The 12,189-nt window shown below is 36.0% G+C and overlaps 1 protein-coding gene across 8 annotated transcripts in view; it reads left to right on the plus strand.

Annotated features, from left to right (window-relative positions):
* FAM13A (family with sequence similarity 13 member A) overlaps positions 1-12,189 on the plus strand; it is a 393,400-nt gene that overhangs the window by 218,242 nt on the left and 162,969 nt on the right. For 7 of the 8 annotated variants that reach the window (XM_032239626.1, XM_032239624.1, XM_032239629.1 and 4 more), the window contains one exon: positions 1,615-1,698. The exons of the other annotated variant lie outside the window; for it this stretch is intronic. In XM_032239626.1, coding sequence (XP_032095517.1) covers positions 1,615-1,698 — 84 coding nt within the window. The remainder of the gene's footprint in view (positions 1-1,614; positions 1,699-12,189) is intronic. 8 annotated transcript variants of the gene reach the window in all.

Here is a 12,189-nt window from a genome sequence, read left to right on the forward strand (position 1 = left end):
AGTGTTGGCAGTACCTGCAGCTACTCCCCAGCTTAGAAGAAGCTTCCAATCCCCTATGTGTCTGGGAATGTTTGTCCCTAGCACAAACCTGAGAACAGGTGCTGTGTACTGCTTTGTCATCCAAGCATGAGTCTCAGCTTTGCCACTGTCTATGTGATCTTGGACACATCACCTCGGGATCCAAGTCCCTCATCTGTAAAATCAGGGAGGCAGACTAGTTGACCTTTAAAAAACTCTTTTGCCTTTAAAATGCGGTGGTTCCACAACTTAGTGGTTTAAGATGCCAAGTATAGTGTATTGGAGATGAATAACATATAACAGCTGTAAGAGCTCAGGCCCTAAAGTTATACAGAACAAACTTAGAGTCCTGTGTGACCTTGGGCAAGTTAACTGAATTTCTGTAAGGCTGCGTTGTGTTAGCCTTAAAGGGGAGATGATGATGATAGTTCCTAGCTCATAGGACTACTGGGGGTAAAAATGGCGTTATAAATGCAGAGGCTTTAGCAGTGCCTGATACGTCATAAGATTCAATCTTTATTCATAATAAGTGGTGTCGTTACTTTCTTTAGGGATATTTTATCCTAATAATATATTGTTCCCTTTAGAAATAAGTGAATAGAATTCCAGCAAATTTTAATAATATTGTAAAGTATGTAGACTAAAATTATGTTTAAAAGATTATGATGAATTAGCCATAGACTAAACTTTAAAAAATGTATAATTTAGATTACTGAATGGCAGGAGTATTGGGGAAGAAGTGGGATACAGAGAATTATGGAAGAAGCTAAAAAATCTGACTTTCTCCTTAGCCTTCTCGTTGTCTATAATTTTCCTTGTATGCATTCTTTTCCTATCTTAATTTGGAGATGGAATCATCTATGGAAAGCTTATCCAAGTTAATGGCTATCTGGAAGTGGGGCTCTGCATTATTGAAACAACAAAAGTAACAAGATTACTGTCATTTCTGTTTATCATGTAGGAATACAAACTAATAAATCTATACAGATCTGCCTCAGCTGCAGCCTTGTAATTGCTGCCGTTATTTTGGCAAATGTTTTGGCGTGAACCAAGGACTTAGAGGTTTAATAATTCTGGAAACTGATATGCATATATTCTTCCACAGGGTATTAATACAAAACTATCACTATTTAATAGTTGTTTGCTAGATTATCTGAAGGAATTTGTTTAAGATCAAGTATGTAAAGAGTCAGAACCCATCTGTAAAATGTGGGGAACATTGGCAACTTTAAGTTTGTTGGTTGAGATTTTGGAGATTTAACTATTCACTTCTCAAAACAAGAGCTAGCTGTCTAGCGTGGATATGTATGTGATAAAATGATATAATAGTGCAGATAAGATTTTTAAAGATCACCTCTGAATATATATACTGTATATCTCCCACCTCCTCCATCACCATCTTGGTCTTACTTTACTGTTGTATATGACAAGTGAGAGGAAAAGTTTTGACCCCTTACTCCAATTTTACCAGCTTCTAATGTGAACAACTCAATCTAGAAATGCGCTCTCTTAAAAATTTCTTTTCACTTCCTTGTAATTTTTGGTTAGGGTAAATGTTTTTTAATCCCTAATGTTTCCTTTATACTTCTTTTATAGGAGGCCAATTGTAAGAACTCCCTGCCCATCCTTTTAACAAGAGGCTTAGAAAGAGACACGCCAAAACCACCTCCAAAAACCAAGGTAAACTATGTTTGCTCTTTAGGTGATCATGTGAAATCTTTAGCATTGTTCTTGGTTTTTGTTGTTGTTGTTTGTTTGTTTGTTCTGAGACAGAGTCTTGCTTTTTCGTCCAAGCTGAAGTGCAGTGGCACAATCTTGGCTCACTGCAACCTCCGCCTCCCAGGTTTAGGCGGTTCTCCTGGCTCAGCCTCTGGAGTAGCCGGGACTACAGGCACGTACTGCCATGCCCAGCTAATTTTTTGTATGTTTAGTGGAGACAGGGTTTTACCGTGATGACCAGGCTGGTCTCAAACTCCTGACCTCAGGTGATCTACCTGCCTTGGCTTCCCAAAGTGCTGGGATTAACCGGCATGAGCCACCACACCCCGTCAGCATGGTTCTTTATGCTCTACGATTTCCATGCCCTGTTGCTTGCATTTCCTTCAGCAGTTTTAGTTTTTTATTTGTTTCTTTGCTTTTTCTGGGAAGTAGGCATGGGGGAGTGTTGGGAGAGGATCTGGTGATCTAAAAGTACTTTTTGTGTAGTACATTTAATCCATGGTTGTATTCAGCCAAAAATTCTTAGGACACACCTATTATTTAACACAGTGCTAATTTTTATTAGATAGTTTTACTTCTGCTTAGTAACATTGTTTCTATGATACCATGCCTTTTGCAGGAACATGGATGGAACTGGAGGCTATCATGCTTAGCAAACTAATGCAGGAACAGAAACCCAAATGCCACGTTCTCACTTATAAGTGGGAGCTAAATGATAAGAACTTCTGAACACAAAGTAGGAAACAGCAGACACTAGGGTTTACTTGAGTGTGGAGGGTGAGAGGAGGGAGAGGAGCAGAAAAGATACCTGTTGAGTACTGGGCTTAATAACTAGGTGATGTAATAATATGTACAACAAACCCCCATGACACGAGTTTACCTATGTAGCCTTCACATGCACCCCCAAACGTAAAATAAAAAATTTTTTAAAAGAAATATATAAAAAGTAAAATGCCAAAAAGTTCACTATTCAAAAAGAAAAAGGACCAGCCTGGTCAACATGGTGAGACCCCATCTCTACTAAAAATACAAAAAAATTAGCCGGGCTTGGGTAGCATGCACCAGTAATCCCAGCTACTTGAGAGGCTGAGGCAGAAGAATTGCTTGAACCCAGAAGGCAGAGGTTGCAGTGAGCCAAGACCATGCCTTTGCACTCCAACCTGGGCAGCAAGAATGAGGAGTAGGAGATGAGAAGGGGAAGGGAGGGGAGGGGAGAGGAGGAGAGAAGAGGGCAAAGAGAGGAGAGGGGAGGAGATGAGATGGGAGGGGAGGAGATGAGATGGGAGGGGAGAGGAGGGGAGGAGATCAGATGGGGGGGGAGGGGAGAGAAGGGGAGGGGAGGGTCTGGGCTTTCTAGCCTCCAACATAGGAAATAGTCAAGTGCAATAGATCTTCCTAGGGTATTTCTAAGCATAATAGAAATGCATGAGATTTCATTTTCCCTTCTAGGGGTTAAGTGTTCAGCTGTAATTTTTAAAAACATAAAAATCACTTTATTGATGTTTCATAATTATGAAGTAACACATAATCAATGGAAAGTATTTACATGAATTTTAACAAAAAACTAAGATTATGTATATGATAGAATAAAGGCATTAATGTGTAACATTTTGTTTCCTTTAGTAAGAAAAAGATCCAAAATGCACATAGTTGTTTTGCCAGTGAAAAGAAAAACTTCTTATTTCCATCAGCTTTTATTTAAGTTCAGGGGTACATGTGCAGGTTGTGCAGACTTGTCACATGGATAAACGTGCGCCTTGATGGTTTGCTACACAGATCTCCTCCCATCACGTAGGCATTAAGCCCAGCATCCATTAGCTATTCCTGATGCTGTCCCTCCCCCAACACCACCCCGCAGACAGGTCCCAGTGTGTGTTGTTCCCCTCCCTGTTTCCATGTGGTCTCATGATTCAGCTCCCATTTATAAGTGGGAACATGCAGTGTTTGGTTTTCTGTTCCTGCGTTAGTTTGCTGAGAATATCAGTTTCCAGTTCCATCCATGTCTCTAAAAAAGACGTGATCTTGTTCCTTTTTATGGCTGCATAGTATTCCGTGGTGTATGTGTACCACATTTTCTTGATCAAGTCTAACATTGATGGGCATTTGGGTTGATGCCATGTCTTTGATATTGGAATAGAACTGCAGTGAACATATGTGTACATGTATTGTTATAATAGAATGATTTATATTCTTTTGGGTATATACCCAGTAATGGGATTGCTGGGTCAAATGGTATTTATGGTTCTACATCTTTGAGGAATAACCATATTGTCTTCCGCAGTGGTTGAACTAATTTACGCTTCCACCAACAGTGTAAAAGTGTTTCTTTTTCTCTGCAACCTCACCAGCATCTGTTCTTTCTTGACTTTTTAATAATAGCCATTCTGACTGGTATGAGATGGCATCTCATTGTAGTTTTGATTTGCATTTGTCTAATGATCAGTGAAGTTGAGCTAATTTTCCCGTTTGTTGACCACATAAATGTCTTCTTTTGCGAAGTATCTGTTCATGTCCTTTGCCCACTTTTTAATGGGATTTCTTTTTCTTGTAAATTTGTTTAAGTTCTTGTAGACTTAATATTAGACCTTCATCATATGGATAAGTTGCAAATATTTTCTCCCATTCTGTAAGTTGTCTGTTCACTCTGGTGACAGTTTCTTTTGCTGTGCAAAAGCTCTTTGGTTTAATTAGATCCCATTTGTCAATTTTTGCTTTTGTTGCAATTGCTTTTGGTGTTTTCAACATGAAATCTTTGCCCATGCATATGTCCTGAATGGTATTGCATACAATTTTCTTGTAAAATTTTTGCAGCAAATGTAAAACCCAAAACCATAAAAATCCTAGAAATATTTAATCCATTTTGAATTAATTTTTGTATAAAGTGTAAGGAAGGGGTCCAGCTTCAATTTGCTGCATATGGCTAGCCAGTTCTCTCGGCACCATTTATTATAAAATCATTTTCCCATTGTTTGCTTTTGTCAGTTTTGTCAAAGATCAGATAATTGTATGTGTGCAGTCTTGTTTCTAAGTTCTCTATTCTATTCCATTGGTCTACGCGTCTGTTTTTATACCAGTACCATGCTGTTCTTGTACCAGTACCATGCTGTTTTGGTTACTGTGGCCTTGTACTATAGTTTGAAGTCAGGTAGCATGATACATCCAGCTTTGTTATTTTTGCTTAGGATTTTGTTGTATGTTTTGGTTCTTTTTTGTTTCTATGTGAATTTTACAATAGTTGTTTTCTAATTTTGTGAAGAATGTCAATGATAGTTTAATGGGAATAGCATTGAATCTATAAATATTTTGAGCAGTATGTCTGTTTTCATGATACTGATTCTTCCTATCCATGAGCATGGAATGTTTATATTTGTTTGTGTCCTCTCTGATTTCTTTGAGCAGTGATTTGTAGTTCTCCGTGAAGAGGTCCTTCACATCCCTTGTTAGATGTATTCCTAGGTATTTTATTCTTTTTATAGTAATTGTGAATGGGAGTTCATTCATGATTTGGCTTTGTTGTTGGTGAATAGGAATAGTATGATTTTGGCACATAGCTTTTTTATCCTAAGACTTTGCTGAAGTTGCTTATCAGCTTAAGAAGCTTTTTGGGTGAAATGATGGGATTTTCTGGATATAGAAGTATGTCAACTGCAAATAGGGATAGTTTGATTTTCTCTCTTTCTATTTGAATGCTCTTAATTTCTTTCTCTTGCCAGATTGCCCTGACCAAAACTTCTAATATTATGTTGAATAGGAGTGGTGAGAGAGGGCATCCTTGTCTTGTGTCGGTTTTCAAGAGGAACACTTCCAGCTTTTGCTCATTCAGTATGATATTGGCTGTGGGCTTATCATATATAGTTCTTATTATTTTGAGGTATATTTCTTCAATACTTATTTTATTCAGAGTTTTTAACATGAAGTATGTTGAATTTTATCAAAGGTCTCTTCTGCCTCTATTGAGATAATCATGTGGTTTTTCTTGTTGTTGTTGTTTGTTTGTATTTTGTCTTTAGTACTGTTTATGTGATCAATTACATTTACTGATTTGCCTATGTTGAACCAACCTTGCATCCCAGGGATGAGGCTGACTTGATCATGGTGCATATGCTATTTTATGTGTTGCTGGATTTGGTTTGCTAGTGTATTATTGACAATTTTTGCATTGCTATTCATCAGGGATATTGGCCTGAAGTTTTCTTTTTTTGTTGTATCTCTACCAGGTTTTCATATCAGGATGATGCTGGCCTCATAGAATGAGTTAGGGAGGAGTCCCTCCTTTTCAATTTTTTGGAATAGTTTCAGAAGCTCTTCTTTGTACCTCTGGTAGACTTCTGCTGTGAATCTTTCTTGTCCTGGGCTCTTTTTGGTTGTAGGCCATTTCTTATGCCTCAATTTTAGAACTCATTATTTGTCTAATTCAGAGATTATTTGTCATTATTTGTCATTATTCAGAGATTCAATTTCATCCTGGTTCCGTCTTGGGAGGGTGTATGTGTCTAGAAATTTATCCATTTCTTCTAGATTTTCTAGTTTATATGCATACTGGTGTTTATAGTTTTATCTTATGACTGTATTTCTGTGGGGTCAGTGGTGATATCCCCCTTATTATTTCTGATTGTCTATTTGATTCTTCTTTCTTTTATTCTTTATTAGCCTAGCTAGTCGTCTAATTTTTTTTTAAGCAGCTCCTGGATTTGTTATTTTTTGAAGGGTTTTTCATGTTTCTGTCTCCTTCATTTCCACTCTTGTCTTCTGCTTGTTTTGGGGTTTGTTTGCTCTTGGTTCTCTAGTTCTTTTCGTTGTGATGTTAGGTATTTGGTGCTGTAAATTTCCCTCTTAACACTGCTTTAGATGAGTCCCAGAGATTCTGATACATTGTTTCTTTTTTCTCAGTTTCAAATAACTTATTGATTTCTGCTTTAATTTCATTATTTACCCAAGTGTCATTCAGGAGCAGGTTGTTCAATTTCCATGTAGTTGTGTGGTTTTGAGTGAATTTCTTAATCTTGAGTTCTAATTTGATTGTACTGTGGTCTGAGAGACTATTTGTTATGATTTCAGTTCCTCTGCATTTGTTGAGGAGTGTTTTACTTCCGATTATGTGGTCAATATTAGAGTAAGTGCTGTGTGGCGATGAGAGGAATATATGTTTTGTTGTTTCTGGGTGGAGAGTTCTGTAGTTATCTATCAGGTCTGCATGATCCAGAGTTGAATTCGGGTCTTGAATATCTTTGTTAATTTTCTGCCTAGATAATCTAATATTTTCAGTGGGATTTTAAAATCTCCCACTATTATTGTGTGGGAGTCCAAGTCTCTTTGTAGGTCTCAACGGACTTGCTTTAGGAATCTGGGTGCTCCTTTATTGGGTGCATATATATTTAAGATAGCTCTTTCTATTGAAATGAACCATTTTCCATTATGTAATGCCCTTCTTTGTCTTTTTTTAATCTTTGTTGGTTTAAAGCCTATTTTGTCAGAAACTAGGATAGCAACCCCTGCCTTTTCTGTTTTCCATTTGCTTGGTAAATTTTCCTCCGTCCCTTTATTTTGAGCCTATGTGTATCTTTGACAGGAGTTGGGTCTGTTGAAGACAGGATCATGATGGATCTTGACTCTGTCCAGGTTGCCATTCTGTGTTGTTTAATTGGGAAGTTTAGCCCATTTACATTTAAGGTTAGTATTGTCATGTGTGAATTCGATCCTATCATCATGATGCTAGCTGGTTATTTTACAGATTTGTTTATGTGAATGTTTTATAGAATCACTAATCTATGTACTTCAGTGTGTTTTTTTAGTGGCTGGTAACAGTTTTTCTTTTCCATATTTAGTGCTTCCTTCAGGAGCTCTTGTAAGGCAAGCCTGGTGGTGACAAATACCTTCAGCATTTGCTTGTCTGCAAAGCATCTTATTTCTCCTTTGCTTATGAAGCTTAGTTTGACCAGATATGAAATTCTGGGTTGGAAATTCTTTTCTTTAAGCGGCTACCTAATTTCTCTGGCTTATTAGAGTTTCCACTGAGAGGTCCACCATTAGTCTGATAGGTTTCCCTTTGTAAGTGACCTGGCCTTTCTCCCTGCATGCCCTTGACATTTTTTCTTTAATTTTGACCTTAGAGGATCTGATGATTATGTGTCTTGGGGTTGATCTTCTCATGCAGTATCTTACTGGGGTTCTCTAGATTTTCTGAATTTGAATGTTGGCCTGTCTTGCTAGGTTGGGGAAGTTCTTCTGGATGATGCATGTTTTTCAGCATATGAAGTATGTTTTCCAACTTGATTCCATTCTCCTTATCTCTTTCAGGTACCCCAAGCTGTCATAGGTTCAATCTCTTTACATAATCCCATATTTCTCAGAGGTTTTGTTTATTTATTTTCATTCTTTTTTCTGTATTCTTGTCTGCCTGTCTTATTTCAGAAAGGGAATCTTTAAGCTCTGATATTCTTTCCTTCACTTGGTCTATTCTGCCATTGATAATTGTGATTGCATTATGAATTTCTTGTATTGTGTTTTTCAGCTCTATCAGGTCAGTTATGTTCCTCTCTAACCTGGCTATTCTGGCTGTCAGCTCCTGTCTTGTTTCATTATGATTCTTAGCTTCTTTGCGTGGGTTACAACATGCTCCTTTAGCTCTGCGAAGTTCTTCATCACCCATCTTCTGAAACCTGCTTCTGTCAATTCAGCCATCTCAGCCTCCACCCAGTTCTGTGCCTTTACTGGAGAGGTGTTGCAGTCATTTGGAGAAGAGACACTCTAGGTTTTTGAGTTTTCAGCCTAGAAAAACTTCTTTAATCCAAAACGTTTGATGAGAATTTGATCATTTATTTGTCCACGCAAAAAAGTAATTGCGTTAGTTTTATAGCCTCTTACTTTTCTAATCTTTAATCTCTTCATTTGAATAGAATGCCTACTTACTTAGTATATATAATACCCCTAACTAGCCATCACTGACATTTATTTATTTTATTTCCATAGGTTTTTGTGGAACAGGTGGTATTGGGTTACATGAGTAAGTTCTTGAGTGGTGATTTGTAAGATTTTGGTGCACTCATCACCCACGCACTGTATGCCGAACCCAATTTGTAGCCTTTTATCCCTCAACTCCTTCCCACCCTTTCCCCACAAGTCCCCAAAGTCCATTGTATTAGTTTTATGCCTTTGCATCCTCAGAGCTTAGCTTTCACTTACGAGTGAGAACATACAATGTTTGGTTTTTCATTACTGAGTTACTTCACTTAGAATAATAGTCTCCAGTCTCATCCAGGTTGCTATGAATGCCATTAATTCATTCCTTTTTATGGCTGAATAGTGTTCCATCATATATATGTATGTGTGTGAGTGTATACATATATATACACACACACATATACACACATACACACGTACCCAATTTCTTTATCCACTCATTGATGGGCATTTTGGCTGGTTCCATATTTTTGCAATTGTGAATCATGCTGTTATAAACATGCATTTGAAAGTATCTTTTTTGTATAATGGCTTCTTTTCCTTTGGGTAGACACCCAGTAGTGGGATTGCTGGATCAGATGGTAGTTCTACTTTTAGTTCTTTAAGGAATCACCACACTGTTTTCTATAGTGGTTGTACTAGTTTACATTCCCACCAGCAGTGTAGAAATGTTCCCTTTTTACTACATCCATGCCAATATCTATTTTTTTTTATTATTAGCCACCGTGATATTAATAGAGCTACTTTTTTTCCAGTTCTAAGACAACATATTCTTCAAACATTTTTTAATTCACAGCAGGCAAAGTTTTAAAAACTCTATTTTCTGATTTTAATAGGAAATAACTATAAAAATAATTGTTTTATTTTCAAAGACAATTCAAGAGCAACATTGAGCTATTATTTAGTGTTTAACTTACGGCAAGAGTGTATGGTTTATTTTTAAAGAAATAAAACTGTCTTATAAAACTTATTCTGCTTTTATTCTTTTCTAGAAAATTATTTCAACTCTCTATTAAGATTTCTTTTCTTGACTCAAACTATTTTTGTGTCTTTTTTAGTGAAATATTTGCATGTCCTAACTTACAGATGATTAATTCAAATGTATGGGAGAAATTTGATTTACTATACAGTTAGTAAACATTCAATGTCAAAAATATACTAACTAAACAAATTCATTTTGGAAAAAATCATGTGTGATTTGAAGAACATTTTTAGATAACATTTGCTTATTAACTCTATGTGTATTGACTACTTTGAGGTGATAAGACCTTAAATGAATCACTTCTAAAATAAAATATACTCTTGAAACTGGCCATAAAAATGTTTTGAAGCAATTCTATTACTCTCATGAAATTAGTCTCATTTGTAACATGTTAGTTTTTTATATAAAGAATCATAATTAATGTGCACTTACTGTCCTCCCTTTCATCTATCTGGCTGTATGGTTTGTGACCAACTAATTCAATAGAGAAATTACTTCATTGGTTAAGCCTTGGTTTGTGACTTTGTCTTCTTTGTGGCCTTACATGGATGAGTTTAAGTTTACGTGAGCAAACTAAATTCCACTTAGTTTGGGGTAATTATCTTTGTAATTTCAAATCTCAGGAATGAGGCAGAGCATGTGAACTATAAGAGATTATTAAGGTACTAACTCTATCACCAAGATTTTATCTTAAAATCTTTTTTCCTCCAGTTGATCTTTGAAAGCTAAAACTGAGAACACCTTCAAAATATGGTTAGTGTGTTCTTTCTAGGGTGACTTAGTGAGCTGTGAGAGTGATGCATATCCTTGGTATTAATGGTACTCCATTTGGCCTCCATTGCTGTCTTCCTCAGACAACTCTAGTTACAGCTGTATTTGCCTTGGACAGCTAACTATTTCTGATCCCTATATGGGCTAGAGATGTAAAATGGTAATCCAGAAATGGCTTATGTCCATTAGCTCTGGAAATGTCTCTCTCATCTAAGCCATCTGTCCGTACATGTGTTCCCTCTGCCAGCTGGTGTCTCTGCTCTTGAGAGATGAGAAGTGTTATATTTCTTTTCCTTAGGTAGGAGAGCCATATCTTAATATGAGTCCAGGATGAAAAAGATGATACCTCTATTACACAGTGCCATGACACTTCTGGATGAGTAATGATTCCCAGCCCTGCTAATTCAAAGACGTACTTGTGTAACTATTCCATGCCCAATACTGCATAGACTATATATGCCAACAAATAATTGGAATGGATGACACAGAAGAGAACATCAAATAAATTTTTAGATAAAAAGGTATAGAATGTAGAAAGACACAGCTCCTTGTAACTTAATATAGTTGTTAGGAGAGGAGACAAAGTCTTTTTCTACCACACACAGGTGCTATGGCTCTAAATAAGCATCATAACCCCTTTTCTTTGCTCACTGTATAAACCCTGAAGAGGATCCAATGAACTGAGCAAAGAAAACAATCTTCCTTCTCTTTTCCCTTAGGGTATGCTCTAGACTTCACACTACAGTTGCTGCATTCTTAACCTTGTCAAAAAACTCAAGGCAGGTCATTGTCTGAGGATAAATATCAGATTTATTCAGTGCTAGGATGAAAGTATAAAATAATAATCTATTTCCGTTTTGGCTTTTATCAGATGATAAAAAGGTACCGATAAAAATTTAAATTATAAGCACATGATCATTTTGGTTAGTTATTGGATTCTCCTAATGCTTTCATAGGTGTTTCTTTTATTAAACAGGGTCATGTTAACTATAAGATGTGAGCTAAAGATAATGTAATTGTTAAGCAAACAGTTATGGAGTAGAAGCAACTGAACTGTTAATTTGTTTTGCTTTTCAAAGGTTAATGTTTCCAGGAACCATGAAGAGATTTTATTCAATAACGAAATGAGATGTCACAGTTATCTTTTCTTAAATGTTTTTTAAAATGCCTATGCAAAGTAAACCAGATTCTTAAAATAATATAAGGTTTTGAGAAAATTTAGTGACCATATCATTTTTCAATACATAGTTCACAAAATGACTTAATAAACATTGAATTTTACCAAGTTTCCAAGTTATTTTAAAATCAGTGTTAGTGGGCATGCATACATTTTATGTTTCTTTCATTAACAGATACATTATAATTAGTATTCTGTTTTTTCCAGTTAACATTATTTATGTTATGGGTTTGCATGCATCAAACTAGTTTGTATGCTTATTGTTTTAGTAAAAGTAATAGTCGTAGTAGTAATAGAAATAATAGCGGTGATGATAACTAACATCAGTCAAGTACCAAGCATTGTATCAACTACTTAATGTATTTTATCTCATCTAATCATAATGTTTCATGTGTTGTCATATCATATTTAGCCATTTTGAATATTTGAGACTAATTTATCATTAGTATAAAAAACAACTATGTAAGTGCTATAATAAAGAATAACTTTTGAATATAGAGTAGTATTTTCTTAGATTTTATTATCTATATTACAATTAAAGGATATGAGTAGCTTTAGAATT

The sequence above is a fragment of the Sapajus apella genome, unplaced genomic scaffold (assembly GCF_009761245.1).
Source record: "Sapajus apella isolate SASKATOON/1434 unplaced genomic scaffold, GSC_monkey_1.0 scaffold45, whole genome shotgun sequence".
In the NCBI taxonomy this organism is placed as follows: Eukaryota; Metazoa; Chordata; class Mammalia; order Primates; family Cebidae; genus Sapajus; species Sapajus apella.